The following is a 17383-nucleotide window of genomic DNA, read 5'->3' as shown; positions in this document are numbered from 1 at the left end:
GTTATATATACATATACAATAAGAGTTGGATTAGGTGAAAATTATATTATGTTATCTAAAAATAATCAGTATTAATTATTCAAAAGGAACATTTAAATACAAAGCCTTGTGTCTTATCGACTAGCTCAAAAAGTAATGATCGATAGATATATAATAATTCAAATGAATAAAATTAAGGACTAATTTAAAATCAGCCAACAAAACCGGCCTTTAATGTTTTGTTTCCTTAATTTAAATGGTTTATAAATTAAAATTAATGTAATCTTATTATTGAAAATGACCACACTGTAATTAAAGTCAATTTGGATGTGGCTCGTAAAATTGGGTGTAGCGTGATTTTAATAAAAATAATACTAATAAAAACTTTAGCTACGAGACAATCTATTCTTCAATAATGCTCCACTAAGATGGATAGCTTTAAATTTTTATCAAAGCTTACTCAAATAAAGTAATAATCAATCAACTGAACAAATGTCATCTAAAATTGTAATGAACGAACAAGTGTCCTATCGAGAATGAATACAAAAAGTGAATGATAGAAAGAATACAAATAAAAAATTAAATGTGTATCATCCTATTAACTTAATCATTTTTTTGGCGGTTTGGCTACGTTGTGAATATTCTTGAAGTTCTCTAAATCCATATAAACAGAAGACCAAATTTATTTGTATAATAATAATCATTGCCATAACAATTAATTCAAACAGGATTAATCCAACGATCATTTGAAATGAAGTACTATGTTTCATCTATATTTCAACATATAGTCGATTTAGATTTTGAAATATGAAACATTTATCAGACAATAAATATTTTGCTCAACCACTTCCTTCCCTTCATCTCATTTTGCATAAAGATTTTATTTTTGTTTAATTTATTTTTAAGTATTTTAATCGAATTACAGTATAATTTTTTTTAATCAAGAGTTCATTATACTACCAAATTACATTATATAAATCCAAAAAATAAGATGTAAAATTTTTTAAATTTTAAATAAAATTTAATCAAGATGTAATCATATTATAGGAGTATTTTTATACTGAATATTATAAAAAGACTGGATTCATAAAATGAAATTTAAGTGATGCGATTTCGCCCCTTTACCATACCAAGTTAAATTCTTCACATCTCTTTCTCCGCAACGCATCTCTCTCTCTCTCTCTTCGGCAATTCTTCACAATCTCGTGTAGCAGCACGCACAAAATCCACACACACTGCTAGCTCACTGCAGTAAGCTCCGATTGTAGCTGCCTCGAGCTTCAGCAGCGGTTTATCGAGGGTTTTGATTCGGAAGTTTATTCGCCGGAGATGGATATCCTTTCAGCTTCTTCAACGCCGCACCGTTTGATGTGATGAGAGTTCTCCTCTCTCGATGGCGGTTTCTAAGCTTCGTTACACTGTTTCACTTCGATTAATTGGCTCCGCATTCGCGATTCTGCTAGTGCACATCGCAATTCTCGCTTCGGGGGTGCCGGAATCGGATTCGGATTCTGATATTCTACTGTTCCATCAGGACTACTCGCCGCCTTCTCCGCCGCCGCCGCCGCCGCACCCGCCGTCGCTCTCGTGCGAGGATATCGGCGGCGTTGGTTCGTTGCACACCACTTGTGAAATAGTATCCGATTTGAACTTGAGCGAGAACGTGTATGCCGAGGGCGAGGGGAACTTTGTAATTTCGCGGAATGTGAGGGTGAGATGCTCATCGTTTCTCGGCTGCGAGATTTCAATCAACATCTCAGGGAACTTCTCTTTGGGCGAGAATTCTTCGATAATTAGTGGCACGTTTCAGTTATTTGCGGATAGCGCGACTTTTGAGAATGGCTCTACTGTGAATACGACATCTCTAGGGGGGACGCCACCTCCGCAGACTAGTGGGACCCCGCAAGGGATTGGTGGAGGCGGTGGGGGGCATGGGGGTAGGGGAGCGGCATGTTTGACGGATAAGACTAAGCTTCCAGAAGATGTGTGGGGTGGGGATGCATATTCGTGGTCTAGTTTGAAGGAACCGTGGAATTATGGAAGTAGAGGGGGGACGACGAGTAGGGAAGTTGATTATGGGGGCGGAGGAGGAGGGAGGGTGATGTTGATTATCTCGAGGATTTTGGAGGTGAATGGTACTATTTTGGCAGAAGGAGGAGATGGAGGTGCTAGAGGGGGTGGTGGTTCTGGAGGCAGCATCTTCATCAAGGCGAATAAGATGTAATTCCTTGTGTCTTTACTTCATAGCATAATTTTCTCGTGCTTTGGTTTAGATTCAGAATTGTGGTTATATCAACCCGTTTGATGTAATTTTTTATTTGCATAGAATGTTAATTCCAATTATGCTTATCGTGAAGTGAAGCTATGTTATTTATCCAGACTCCGGGCTAGCAGTTATGATAGGAATTTTTGAAGGACGATAGTGCTATTCAAAACTTAGACCATCTCCAATGGTACACTAAAACCTAAAGTGGGATAGGTACACTAAAACCTAAAGTGGGATAGGTAATTAGCTCCAATAGTACCCAAAACCAATCCCATTATTAGTTTTTGAGTGAAAAATACCTATCTTTAGGTTTACACTAAACCTTAACCAAAAGAATTTTCAAATTTTGTGAGTAAAAAAAGGCATAATATAGAGAATATTTTAAGTTTGAGTTTAGTCTAAATGGTTGGAGTAAAATCATATTTGATGTAACAATCACACTAAAATGAGTTTGAGTTTAGTGTAAATGGTTGGAGATGCTCTTAATAGTACCTTTTGGTAGCTCTTTATCCATGCAATTTTTGAGTTAATGCTTCTAATCGTGATAGCTTTACATAGTTTGGTCTTATATTGGGTGCATTAGTATCCCATGCAGAAGTTTCATAGCCTTCTAGTTGTGGCCTTGCGGGTTTTGCTGGCATTGCAATCATATTACGACATCATTTGTATTTTAGAAAAATATATGGTGTCCATGTCTCAATTCTCAAATGTTTTATAATCCAACCACTAGCTCTTCAAAACTGAGCTATAGTGTGATAGGCAATTTACTACTATTTGCTTAGCATTGGAACACCTGAAAAAATGAACTGATTTTAGCATTGAAAGATGGGAATGTTTCTCGTTGGATGTTTTTATTAATTTACATGTCTGCTATTTGTTGTATCACAGCACATTCTAAGCTAATGAAGTAGGAGTACTATTTTTTTTTGTAAAATAGCTTTGGACAACAACATGCATATAGATCTAGCTAACACATATCGCATGTGTAGTATTTTGGGATATCCCCCATCTACGTTGTAACATATTCAACTGTAAAGAACTTTTCATCTCATTCATTATAGGATCTACATAGATTATCTCGTGGGCCAGGATGGTTTTGTTTATGCTGCTGCATTTAAATTGTTACGTCAGTATTACGTAACGAACATGCTTCTTGTTATTATAATTCAGATAATGTGTGCCACAAATGACTATCGTATTCGTTTGTTTCTACTTTGTTCTTCTCCTGTATTCTTGTCTATTTTGCGACTTTGAAAGCCAACAGAAAAAGCAAGCACCCACGGTTTGATCTATTCAATATTACAATTCATTTAATTCTTTTAGTGATCAAGTCTTCTTGTCTAGGAGTATTATGTTTGGTTAATTTATTAGCTGTGATTCTGAACAATCTTAAATCCCCAACCTAATACTTTAGTTGATATCAGTCCATTGTTTAATGTGAAGTGCAGGGCTGGAGTTGGCCATATAAGTGCTTGTGGGGGTAGTGGTTTTGCTGGAGGTGGTGGTGGTAGAGTTTCAGTTCATGCATATAGCTGGCACTATGAACCACCTGTATATGTACATGGTATGACCTATGCTACCTTCTTGTCTCTTTTCGTTGTGATTCTGGACTTTTATGCTGCATTTGGTCTTGTGATAAAAATCTTATGATGTAAAGGTACTTGTTTGCATCTATAGCCTACTTTTATGTTTTAACATCGAAACACTTGTTATTGTAGAATTGAAATATTTGTTATGATATGGTAGCTAAGGATTGCTAGAAAACTGCCTCTGATCTCTGGCTAGCTTACTGTGAGATGGAGTATATAAGCCGGTCAGTTCTAAAATCATATATTATTCTATGGTGCAGGAGGGAGTAGTCGCAGTTGCCCTGAGAATGCTGGCGCAGCTGGTACTTTTTATAATTCGGTACCTCGCAGCCTTACCATCAGCAATAATGACAAATCTACTTATACGGACACACTTCTCTTGGACTTTCCTCAACCATTTTTGACAAACGTCTATATCTCCGACCGGGCAAAGGCTGCTCTTCCCTTGTTATGGAGCCATGTGATGGTCAGTGGAACTGTATATTTGCATCTCCTCTAACATAATAGTAACAGTGTAGCTCTTTTTGGTATATAATCCATATTGTTTACTAGATCATTCTCAATGGAATGAACTGCCTATCAATTTGTTATAGAGACATCCACTCAGGAGTATATTTATGTTCCTTCTTTTTCATTTTAAAACCAATCTAGCATTCTTCAGGTTCAAGGACAGATCAAGCTTTCACGCGGAGCATTAACCTTTGGGCTTGCACATTATACACTGTCAGAGTTTGAGCTGTTCGCAGAAGAACTCCTAATGAGTGATTCTATTCTAAGAGTAAGTGATATTTTGTTTGATGCACAAAAAATATATGGAGTGCCTGACAAACTGACTCCTATACCCTATGCTTTACTGAGAACGGGTCTGCTGCATTGCTGGACATGCTTTGACATACTTACCAATATCATTGATGGTGTGATGTTGTATAACCTAGTATCGTTTTGAGAAAAGCTTGTGCTTATTTTTTACATTTTTTTTTTGAGTTTGATAGTTGAGAAACATGACACTGAGTTGTACAATAATTCTAGGTTTTTGGTGCTCTCCGCATGTCTGTTAAAATGTTTTTGATGTGGAACTCAAAGATGATAATATACGGAGGCAGGGATGAAACTGTCGGGACATCATTACTTGGGGCTAGCAATCTCTTAGTTCTAAGGGTAAGTAAGCTAGGTTGCATATTGTATCTTCACATGGCATTAATAATTGACTTCCTTGCCAACTTTCTTTTGGCAGGAATCCTCTCTTATACATTCGAATGCAAGCCTTGGAGTTCAAGGTCAAGGTTCATTAAATTTGTCTGGTCCCGGAGATTGTATTGAAGCCCAACACTTAGTTTTGTCATTGTTTTCAAGCATCAAGGTATACCATCTCTGAGTATATGTTTCTTCTAAGCCTGATTCGTCCTTCAAGGCATGTACTGGAGTATGTGTTTACTTTTTCAGTATATTGGATGCCAATAATATGCTGCACAAAGCGCTCTCGTTTTTGTTGGTTTCCCATGTTCGCCATTTTTTTTCCACTTGTAACTGGGCTCGAGAAGACCTTTGCAACTGACTTTAACTACTTATTCTTTTCTTACTATATTATATTATCTACAGCTTGAGGCTAGCATATGCAACAGATGTTATATGTCTAACTGGGTATTGTTGCTTTGTTTTCATTTCATGATGAAGATTGGACATGGATCTGTTCTGCGTGGTCCTCTTAGAAATGCCACTGATGATGATGTGTGAGTCCCATAGTTCATGCTAAAATAACTTAAGCTTGACGTGTGCAATTTAGCTCATCAGATTCACCAGCAGATGGTCAAGTTCTTATCTTGGGTAATTGTTTGTTGCTACTTGTTAGGATGCCCAAACTGCACTGTGAGTCACAAAATTGTCCTATTGAGCTGCTTCACCCACCCGAAGATTGTAATGTCAACTCTTCTCTCGCCTTTACCATGCAGGTGCAAATTTGTTACGAAATAAAACATCATTAGTTTACCATGCACTTGTCTTTATCTTAAAGCTTTTGGTATTTTTCTCTGGGCTTAGCATCCGATTTCATTTTCTGTTATGGATTTCTTATGTACTTTGTTATTTGTTGTGAAGATCTGTCGAGTGGAGGATATACTAGTTCAAGGTCTTGTTGAAGGTTCTGTTGTTCTTTTTCATAGAGCACGAACGGTGACTGTCCAATCTTCTGGAATTATAAGTGCATCTGGAATGGGTATGACTTGGGCTCATCTCCTCTTTTCAGTCCATCATGCCTATTTTTTTTGAAATTATTTTATTCTAAGAAATATCTCTCGCACTCGTTCTCTCGAATCGTTAAGAGTGTGAGTAAAGGAAAAGTTTCTATTATGTCATTGCATCTGTAAGTTAGTTGATTATAGAAGACTTTGCATTAATGTCATACACTTGACAATTTAGGATTTTGAATTTGTACAGGCTGCAATGGTGGTGTTGGTCAAGGAAAATTACTTGGCAATGGTCTTGGTAGTGGTGGTGGACATGGTGGTCAAGGTGGAATGGGCTGTTACAATGACAGTTGTATAGAGGGAGGAGCATCCTATGGGGATGCTGATTTACCCTGTGAACTGGGCAGTGGAAGTGGAAATGAAAGCTTGGCCATGTCAACTGCTGGTGGAGGTGTTTTAGGTTAGCTAAGATTTCCAGTTGAATTATCACCCCCCAAAAATAAACTAACATAAAAGAAAAAAATGCTATATATTGCTATTCATGGACATGGTATATATTTTACTCCTAGTTCAGTAGTAACCTGTTTGCTGGATTTCCATTCTCAAGTTCTTCTAGCATGTGTAGCCAAGTCATTCTTCATCTGCTCCTTCCTTGCAGTGATAGGCTCCTTGGAATATCCATTACAAAATTTGCAGATTGAAGGTTCCGTTAGAGCAGATGGGGACAACTCCAGTGGGAGCATCCAAAAGAAGGATTCCCTCATTAGTGTTCCATATATTGGTCCAGGGGGTGGATCTGGAGGTTCCATCTTGTTATTCTTGCATACATTGTCCCTTGGTGAATCTGCCATTTTATCCAGCACTGGAGGTCATGGGAGCATGAATGGTGGTGGTGGAGGTGGTGGTGGAAGGATTCATTTTCACTGGTCGGATATTTCCACTGGAGATGTATATTCGCCAATTGCTTTAGTTAATGGAAGCATTCTTGCTGGGTTAGTGCAGATGCTTCTTCTATTGCCCCTCAATTCTTGCAATTTCTGGAACAATTTATCAAGTAAAATCTTAAATTAATGATTTATTTAACTATGTTCTTGTACGTACTAATCGCACGTTTTTCTTGACAAGATAATTAGCATTTTTTTTCCGAAGTTGCAATTGAAGAAGCAATGTGAAAAATTGGCTCTTATTAATTTCAGCATGTATGTCGATTCAAGTTGAATGCTGGGGAGAGCTTGTGTTTTCTTGTTGCACCTTGACATTTATGCTACATTAACAGTTCTTTTACCATAGGGGTGGATTTGGTGGTAATCAGAGTCTCATGGGTGAAGATGGAACAGTGAGTGGAAAAGCTTGCCCCAAGGGACTTTACGGGATATTCTGTGAGGTGGTTTATAAATTCATAATCCCTGACCTGTCTCCAAGTATTCTTTCATCTTTAGTGAAATATTTTTGTCAATGTTTCTCTTTTCAATTCATGGGGTGGGGGGTTGGGTTTCGTACCCTGTATGTCTAAGTGATTAAGGTATAGTCTTTACCAAGTTCTCATATGATATTCGTTGAAATGGTTCAACAGACTTGTTATATCACAAAATCATTGCACTCGTATAATATGATTTTATTATGGTTGAGCTAGGATACGCAAAATCCTTTCTCATGGCTGCTGTTTAATAGTAGTAGTTTGCTAGGTTGGGCTGTCTACCCAAAATATAAGAATCATACTGATCAGAAACTGTTACACACTAAGTAATATTTGTTCAACACGGTTTTGGTCAAAATTTCTTTCTGAGCCCGTTACTGTTTTCATACTGCAGGAATGTCCAGATGGCACTTATAAGAATGTTACAGGGTCAGACATATCCCTGTGTTCTTCATGTCCAAGTCATGAGCTTCCCGGCCGTGCCGTTTATATTCATGTTCGAGGTACTGCGAAATCCAGAGGATTATGTGGTTTCTGTCCTTCCTTTTTGTTATCCTTGGAATTATTGATGTTATCCTCCCCTTTCTAAGTAACATATGAAAACTGCAATACATTCATACCTGATATTTTTTGGCCCCGGTCCCAAAATATAATACCCTTTCAATAGTCAAAAGTTCTGCTTATATTCCCTTTTCCATTTTATACGTGCAGTTGCAAGATTTAATATACTAGCCTCCTGATTGTTCTGGCAGGTGGTGTTACTGAGGCACCATGTCCTTACAAATGCATTTCTGGGAGATATCACTTGCCACACTGTTATACTACTCTTGAAGAGTTGGTATATACATTTGGTGGACCCTGGGTGTTCAGCCTCCTCTTTGTAGGTGTCGTTATCTTGCTTGCAATGGTGCTAAGTGTGGCACGGGTGAAGTTCAATGGGGAAGATGAAATATCCAGCCATGGTCCTATACAGCAGGGTTCTCTAACAGATCACTCATTCCCTTTCCTGGAGTCTTTGAATGAGGTAAGTTCTGTATAACCTTGAACATTCAGCCTATAAAATAATTATATGAATGCCAAGATTAATCTTCCATTCTCTTATTTTAATGGTTAAGTATGAAAGTTTTTAGCTCATGTTTGCCACTAGGTTCTGGAAACTAACAGAGCTGAGGAGTCTCAGAGTCACATGCATAGGCTGTACTTTATGGGTCCGAATACATTTAAAGAACCTTGGCATCTTCCTCATTCCCCCCCTAGACAAGTTAGAGAAATAGTGTAAGTTTCTCCTGGCATTATTGCTCTGGCCTGTTTGGCAAATCAGTGCAGATATGCTGCAATTGCTTATCTTACTATTCGAAGTTGCAAATACAATTCATTTTCTCTGTGCCATTTAGAAGATTAAGAGATACTGCTGACCCAGAGGTAACCTTTGATTTTCTTACGAAATGGCAGATATGAGGACGCATATAATACATTTGTTGATGAGATCAATGCGCTTGCTGCCTATCAGTGGTGGGAAGGGTCAGTGCATATCGTTCTTTGTGTACTCGCTTATCCTCTTGCATGGTCGTGGCAACAATGGCGGCGGAGAATGAAAGTACAAAAAATTCGAGAATATGTACGGTCTGAATATGATCATGCTTGCTTGCGCTCCTGCCGTTCACGTGCTCTGTATGAAGGGTTAAAGGTTAGTTTCTCAAGAATCATGCATTTATTGTGAACATCAATTTTCATGGTGGTTACCTTAGTTTGAAATAAGAATCTTCATAGCTGGGCACTGCAGCTATTATAGCATCCCTGCATCACATCCAGACTCAGTTTTTGATTGATATAGATCAAATTTCTACCATTTTCCAAACGGATTTTGCTACCTATTATCGAATACTTGAGGAACATCATCGCGCAAATTGTCACTGTTAGTATCACTGTTTGTTCTAAGGAATCTTCTTGTTTACTGGAAGCACGAACATAGGAAACCTACCTTGTAAGATACTATAACATATAGTTACAAGAATTGTCCTCTGAATTCTGAAATATGGAAAGAAGGAAGAAATGGAACAAAGACTTGCTTCTAGAGGATGTTTAGCAGCTGAATGGATCTCATATGACTACTTGTGTTTTGCAATAAGACCTAATAGGATGTGATTATGCTAATGCTTCAAATATTGCTAATAAAATTAGAGAGGAAGTCAATTGTCCTGAAACAAGAATGCGCATAAATCCTTCCTTTGGCCAAATCTTCCCAACTAACACAATCTAAATGATAGCTTTAGCATTACAAAAACATCAGACTCAAAAAAGGGGAAGAAACAGATTAACAGTCACTTGACTACACTTTTTATTTTAACAAATGTTGCTGTCTAGCATACCAGATGCTGGAACACGTTTTCAAGATCTGTCCACTGGATTTTGAAAAGAGAAAGCACGTGCAAAAGAAACTGATAGCTGTTCTTAGATGACCTTCAACAGCTTATTTGATCTCTCTATGACTACTCGTGTTATTAACGAAAATCATCATAGGAATATTTAGCTAATTTTCCAGTTTTGCAACGAACTTGAAGATACCATTACATTGAAACAAGAGGCTCCATTAATCCTACTTCTCGACAACACTTTCAACAACTTATTGGATCCTCCTTCATGGTGGTTACCTTACTTTTCTTTGAAAAGTTCATATCATTCTGGCACATATTCTGGGAGTAACACTTTGGTCTGCTATTGCGTTTTTTCTCTCTCATTATTCCCAGTTATAGGATAGTTTCCCTGACTAGCATTAACTGATCTGCACTGTGAATCTGTGATACATGTTATTCTCAATATACCAACTTTAGAGTTCTGGAACCCAACCCTAGGCTTCGATATTTGTTAACCATCTAACTTTGTGGTTAGCCCGACTAATAGTCCATTTACATGAATCAGAAGTTCTAGCCAAACTGGAAATTGCTCTAGAGACTGTTTATGAGTTTCTTTTTTTTGCAATTAACCCAATATGCTGACCATCTCCTTGAAATCTATTTTCTCTAGCTGCAATCTTGACACCATTTTAATATAATTACTGACATGTGTTACTTCAGGTTGCTGCCACACCAGATCTTATGCTAGCATATCTTGATTTTTTTCTTGGAGGCGATGAAAAGAGAAGCGACTTTCCTCCTTGTCTCAGTCAAAGATTTCCAATCTCTCTAATATTTGGAGGAAATGGGAGCTACATGGCTCCTTTCTCACTTCATAATGACAACACTATCACCAGTATCATGAGTCAGGTTTGTCGTCTAAGTACAGGGAACTGTCAACCACTTTTTTTTAATCAAGAAAACTCTGAAATAGGCATTTCGGTGGTATTTTTTAATAGAATACAGAATTCATCTGAAACACATCTTTTCTTCAGGCTGTGCCTCCCACTACTTGGTACCGGTTTGTGGCTGGCTTGAATGCGCGATTACGCTTGGCTCACAAGGGTTGTCTGAAAAGGAAATTTCGCCCAGTCATCGAATGGCTTGAAACTTGTGCAAATCCCAAATTAAGTATCTATGGGGTGCGTGTGGATCTTGCTATATTTCAAGTTACTGTTAGTGGCTATTGCCAGTACGGACTTATGATATATTCTGCTGAAGAACTGGACCATATAACATTTGGACATCTTGATGAATCAACTCAGAATGAACAACACTCAAGGTATGCACAGTATGCTTACAGAGAATTCTTTTTTTAGTTATGGATACATGCTATTTTTTGTATTTTAAAAACATATATGGTTTATTGCAAAAGACTTTTTGCAATATAACCATGCCTTTTGTTTCAGTTGTGTTGATAATGAACTTTCAGTTTTTAGCAATTTGACGCACAGACCCCTAGTTTCAGCAAAATAAAATCAAGTTCTGCTCTGCCCCTTTTTTCTTTTGATAATAATGGATCCCAACTATAGTACTACATATCAGATTATTAAGTCTAATTTTGGTTAATTTTTTTCCATTTAAAGGGATATGCTTAAATTGCGAATTTGTTTTACAATGGGCTCAAATGTATATGAGATATCCCAAAGATCTTGTACGAAAAATCTAGTATAATTTGGCCAGTCCTTCCTTCTTGTATCCCCTTTAGATGGAAAATGACTTAGTAACTAATTTGGTGGAAATTGTGTTAACCTGCAATGTCATTGCCATAGTGTGCTTTCACGCCTGTTAATTACTCCTACCTGCTGTTGTTGCATCATATATCTCCTTTTGCATGTCAGTTCTGTGAGTTTATTCTCTTTGAAAGATGAGATTGACTCTGGCCAAAGTCGGAGAAGCTCCAACTATAACTCAAGACAGAAGATTTATCAAGGGATATTAGATATTAAAAGTTTGAAGGCGCTCAAAGAGAAAAGAGATGCATCTATTCTCTTATCTATCCTGGTTCACAACAGTAGACCTGCCAATCATCAGGTACCTCCATGTCTTCGCTCTCCACATAGTTAATCCACCCACTTGCTATATATTCGTACGTCATTGTGTTTATTATCTTATTACTGCTAAAAGTCGTGTGGATTGTGTTGCAGGATCTTGTCGGTTTGGCCATCTCTACCCTGCTTCTAGGAGATTTTAGTTTAGTATTGCTCACATTGCTTCACCTGTACTCACTTTCCATAGCAGACGTCTTTCTCGTGTTGTTAGTTTTACCCCTAGGGATTTTGATCCCCTTCCCTGCTGGCATCAATGCTTTATTCAGTCACGGATCAAGGCGATCAGAAGGAGTTGCTCGTATGTATGCCATGTGGAATGTCTCATCCTTGATAAACACGGTAAGTTGCACTTCTTTCTACATCAGTGTCTGGCTACTTGCACGTACTTCAAATTCAGAAAACATTTTTTTTCATAAAAGATAGTCTTGTTACCATCCTACTTAATTCATGGAGTGAAAAATACCAACAGTTACAGAAGAGGTTCATGAACAATCTCCAACTGAAAAATTCCCTTACTAGGATATTTTTTTGTTTGTTATTACGATTTTGTTACTATGCGAGTTAGTGGGAAAAATCTCTTCCTATAGTTTCTCCTATTAATATCAGTATTGCCTGGTTTTGATGGCACAGGGTGTTGCATTTTTCTGTGGCTACATACACTACTCCAATCAATCAAGTAGCCGACTTCCAAACTTTGAGCCACTGAATATGTGAGCTCGACATCCTACTTTTTATCTTTTTATTTTTTTTATATTTCATTTTGGACATTCACCCGAGTTGTTATTATCATGTGATGTAATCTGCAGGGATGGAAACGAGTGGTGGATCTTCCCCGCTGCACTTGTCTTGTGTAAGTGCATCCAGTCGCAACTCATAAACTGGCACGTCGCGAATCTGGAGATTCAAGACCGTTCACTGTACAGTAAGGACTTCACTATGTTTTGGCGATCATAATATTAGTCACTAAGCAAAAACTCACCAATTCCCATCGTTTTTTGGTGTGGGTTTTGTTTGTAGTGCATGTTAATGATAGTCCCCTAGAGAAAATAGATTGATTTTTGCACAGTGGTATAAATAAGTTGAAAATGAAATTGGGAAAAGTTTGGTAGGATTAGCTAGCTATATCTTCTACAGTTGTGTTCCTCTACTGTAAATAGTGTTTTGATCTCTAATTCGAGCCACTTGTCGCGTTTGTGAAGGATTATGGCATGTTAATACATCATGATGTTAGAAAGGGAGATGGGAGTATTATTTGCAGTAGAAACATTCTTTTATATTTTCAACCTTCATTATATACATATTCAAATGAGAGGTTACAGTATTGTTAATTGAAGTTGAGTACATAGAAAAGATGGGGAAAGAAACTGGAGAGAGAACGATGGACTACCTTATAAAAATTGAAAATACATTAGTTTTTGTAGACATATACTACTAAAATAAAATAAAAATAGAACTATTGATAATGAACAAAAGGAGCTGTAAATTCATTGGCTTTGCATGTTTTGACCAAATTAATTTGAAGAGCATGAATGTAAATTCGAAGTGCAAACGAATCAAGCAGAGCGAGCTAATTTGGGTAGATTGGAAGTTCCAAGTTTTATTCCAATTTTGATTGATGTAATTATGATTACGTTATGTGAATTATATTGAAACCGCTTGTGTGTTTGTGTGTGTTGTGTCAAGGAAAAGAATCAGTTAGGATCCACTTCTATTCAAATTTTGATTATATTTAAATTAGATCAAGTTAAGTAAAATATGACCTTTGGAATTTTGATATAAGAATCTTCATAGTTGGGCAATGCACCTATTATAGCCTCCCTGCATCACATCCTGAGTTAGTCTTTGATTCATCTAGATCAAATTTCTACCATTTTTCAAACAGATTTCGTTACCTATTATCAAATACTTGAGGAACATCATCGCGCAAATTCTCACCTTCAGTATGTGTACATACCACGGAAGCAGATGAATTACAAATAGGAAAACAAAATTTCAAGGCTATCAATACCAGTTTTTCACATAATGATTGAAGAAAATAATAACCAATTCTTTTTAGTTTGTTCTAAACAACTGAAAGATTCAACTTCATACAGCAATGTTGAATTTTGCCATATATGCCGGGCTGTAAATGAGTCGACTTGGGCTGGGCCGGGCTAGTACTTTGTTTTTCAAATCAACTAAACTGCTATTAAGGTTTGGATACAATTGAGAAATGAGAGGGTAAAGTTGCAAGGAAAGGATCTTATATTTGAACTTCTTAACATAGTTCTAGCATTTATTGAAATTTCTTATACTACGTATTTTGTTCTGCCGATTGAAGACCATAATTATTTGTCTATTTCTAGTGTTAAGCCAATTCGTAATCGAATTATGAACTAGTCAAACGTCCTACTATCTGAGTTTAGAGATCAAATTCAAGGTGAAAATATCCAATTCCTCAACCTAAAACTTTATAATTAATTAATATATGGAAAATATATTCTAATTGAATAAGTATTTCCTTGATTTGATTTTCCATAATCTTCAATTTATTTCCTTCACTATTCTTGCCATATTTTCATTCTTAATTTCTTCTTCTCCAACTCCAACTAATTGATTTCTCCATTCCAACACTAGTATATATAGACACACGCAGAACAAATTCTAGCATTAAAAAAATTATGGCTATCGTTTCTGTTATGTACATATGTTATTTTCGTATTACTTCTCTAATATTGTTTCCAGAGGCAGATCTAGGGCCCTTTGAAGAACTTAATAATCATTAGGATTTAGGACTGAGCTAGAAAATGCCTTGTTCGCCTCTTCCGTTTTTATATATGTTACTACTAGTATTTTTCAATTTTGCCATAAGGAATTGTATAGCTTAGTATAATTAAATTGTCACTTTATAAAGTAACGGGCTTCGATTTTTGTACTCAAATTTTTTTTATAGTACTACTACTATTTATATTGGTGCACATGAAAAGAGATAAGATAGACACCTCATGCATCCAAATTCATACAATCTACCTCCAACACTACATTTGATCAAGCAAATCACGATCACACACAAAAAAACGCACAACACACAGTAAAACACTCAAATCATAAAAGCAAATTACTTGAAGAGAGAGACTAATATACTCCATCAAAATGTCCGGCATAAATGATTAACAGAAGAGAAAAGTCAGTTGGTTGGAACACAACTATATTATTCCTCCTTATTTAAGACCTTTGGAACTTTGATATAAGAATCTTCATAGTTGGGCACTGCACCTATTATAGCATCCCTGCATCACATCCACACTCAGCTTTTTATTCATATAGATTAAATTTCTACTATTTTCTAAACGGATTTTGTTACCTATTATCAAATACTTGAGGAACATCATCACGCAAATTGTCACCTTCGGTATCTGTACATACCACGGAAGCAAATAAATTGGAAATAGGAAAACAAAATTTCGAGGCTATCAACATCAGTTTTTCACATAATGATTGAAGAAAATATTTAACAATTCTTTTTTATTTAAGTTCATAGAGACCAAAAACACATGGAGTATGAAGAGGAGCAGTGTAACAACAATTTACTGTATTCATAAAACATCATGTAGGAGCAGAAAGACAGTTAAAATGTTTAGCAAGTTTTCGGTAACCTGCTCTCAGGGCTGGTTCGATGCTCTGAAGGTCCACAGCCTGAAGCTGCCCAAACCTGTTTCGAATTTCACAATGTCACATTGCAATACTTGTTTAGTAGACAATGAAACGCTTGTAGAAACCATATGAAGCTAAGTGAATAAAGAATCCACAGCATTAGCAATGGCAAAAATCTCATCTCAAAACATGGGAAGATCTATATTGTAACCGATAATATCACTGTTTGTTCCAACATATCTTCTTGTTTAGCATACTGGAAGCATGAACATAGGAAACCTACCTTGTAAGATACTATAACATATAGTTACAAGAACTATCCTCTGAAGTCTGAAATATGGAAGGGAGAAATGGAACAAAGACATGCTTCTAGAGGATGTTAAGCAGCTGACTGGATCTCCTACGATACTTGTGTTGTGTAATAAGACCTAATGGGATGTGATTATGCTAATGCTTCAAACATTGCTAATAAACACAATCTTAATGATATAATAGATCCATAGCTTTAACATTACCAAAACATCAGACAAAAAAAGGGAAGAAATAGATTTATAGTCACTCGACTACAGCACTTTTTATTCTAATAAATGTTGTTGTCTAATACCAGATGACGGAATTTAGAAAAAAAAAAGGAAGCACTAAAGGGTGCAAAAGAAACTGATAACTATTCTTAACATGACCTTCAACAGCTTATTGGATCTCCTATGACTACTCGTGTTGTTAACGAAAATCATCGTAGGAATACTTAGCTAATTTTCCAATTTTGCAACAAACTTGGAAAATTCCATATTGAAACAAGAGGCTCCACTAATCCTTCTTCTCGACAACATTTCCAAACCAAACACAATAGCAAAGTTATAGAAACCACTGTATACGTCAAGTTGCAGCACCACAACTTTGGATCTTATACAATTCTATTGTAGTTGAACATCATACGATGTGTACAACATAAGTGGTAGCATTATACTCTCATGAAATTACATACTACCAGAATGAAATACACGAAAATCACGTGAAATGAAATTGCTAGCAAACTCAGAAGACTACAAAAGCATAATGAGTTCCACTCAATCACTTTGTAAGTAGATTTGTAACGATACACACACACAAACATGCATCAATACACATTATCCATACAAAACTATACATTATCCGCCGTACTAGCTCAGCAACACACAAACACAGAACAAAATACATAATAAACTGCGTTTCCAGGGAGAGCGTACCAGTCTACCACTTGCCGAATTTTGGGAGCAAATTCCTCGACCTATAAAATAAAATACGAAATCAAATAAGTAAACAGATAAATAAAACAATCAGCAGCTGAATTCACATTGGAAACAGACAGAATCCGAAACGAAAATTCATACTTGCTTCGGTGTGAGAGAAATCCGAGCTTTCTCAGCCAAACTCGGAACATCCGGCGGCTCGAGGCTATACTTGGCCGCATAAAACCGCTTTTTCGATTGAAATGCTTTCGGAAAAGCGCTGCTCCTGAAGCTGAACAACTGCGGATTAGCTCGGAGGAGCATAATCGCTCTGCTACCCATTTTCACGATAAGAAATGACGAATCTCTCTCTCTCTCTCTCTCTCAACGTAGTGGGCTTTAATTTTATACCCATGAAATAGGCCCATTTTGACCACTTTCTATTTAAAATGTTTTGGCAGAATAATTTTTTGATTAAACTATACATGAAAGCTTTTACATAATGAAATTTTGAGATGAGTGATTGGGTTTTATTCTTACTTCTTTAATATTAAAAATAAAATAAGAGGTTTTGGAGAGATACAATTATCTTGATATATTGTGTTAATTTTCGATACAACTTATAAAAACAATAATAGTATTGAATACGAACTAAGTGTGAGTG

The 17383-nt window shown here is 36.6% G+C and overlaps 2 protein-coding genes across 2 annotated transcripts; one reads left to right on the top strand and one right to left on the bottom strand.

The window, feature by feature from the left end:
• The first annotated feature begins 1095 nt into the window (after nucleotides 1-1095).
• LOC125187929 lies at nucleotides 1096-13140 on the top strand. Its single transcript, XM_048084604.1, has 22 exons — nucleotides 1096-2199; nucleotides 3694-3809; nucleotides 4095-4300; nucleotides 4496-4612; nucleotides 4864-4992; nucleotides 5069-5194; nucleotides 5509-5564; nucleotides 5684-5783; nucleotides 5929-6046; nucleotides 6268-6477; nucleotides 6676-7009; nucleotides 7308-7401; nucleotides 7829-7937; nucleotides 8187-8458; nucleotides 8582-8709; nucleotides 8887-9121; nucleotides 10509-10697; nucleotides 10823-11109; nucleotides 11669-11861; nucleotides 11975-12217; nucleotides 12509-12588; nucleotides 12685-13140. Exons 1-22 carry the CDS (start codon nucleotides 1373-1375, stop codon nucleotides 12830-12832), a joined length of 4317 nt encoding a protein of 1438 aa, XP_047940561.1. The 5' UTR covers nucleotides 1096-1372; the 3' UTR covers nucleotides 12833-13140.
• A 1822-nt stretch (nucleotides 13141-14962) lies between these two features.
• On the bottom strand, nucleotides 14963-17115 carry LOC125186916 (glutamyl-tRNA(Gln) amidotransferase subunit C, chloroplastic/mitochondrial-like). The gene is made up of 5 exons (XM_048083405.1): nucleotides 16882-17115; nucleotides 16738-16778; nucleotides 15514-15569; nucleotides 15222-15273; nucleotides 14963-15147 (listed from the first exon to the last, which is right to left on the bottom strand). Exons 1-5 carry the CDS (start codon nucleotides 17059-17061, stop codon nucleotides 15069-15071), a joined length of 408 nt encoding a protein of 135 aa, XP_047939362.1. The 5' UTR covers nucleotides 17062-17115; the 3' UTR covers nucleotides 14963-15068.
• Nucleotides 17116-17383: the final 268 nt, after the last annotated feature.

This window comes from Salvia hispanica, chromosome 5, assembly GCF_023119035.1.
Source record: "Salvia hispanica cultivar TCC Black 2014 chromosome 5, UniMelb_Shisp_WGS_1.0, whole genome shotgun sequence".
In the NCBI taxonomy this organism is placed as follows: domain Eukaryota; kingdom Viridiplantae; phylum Streptophyta; class Magnoliopsida; order Lamiales; family Lamiaceae; genus Salvia; species Salvia hispanica.
The sequence above is the reverse complement of the archived record's forward strand: the minus strand, read 5'-3'. Positions and strand labels throughout refer to the sequence as shown.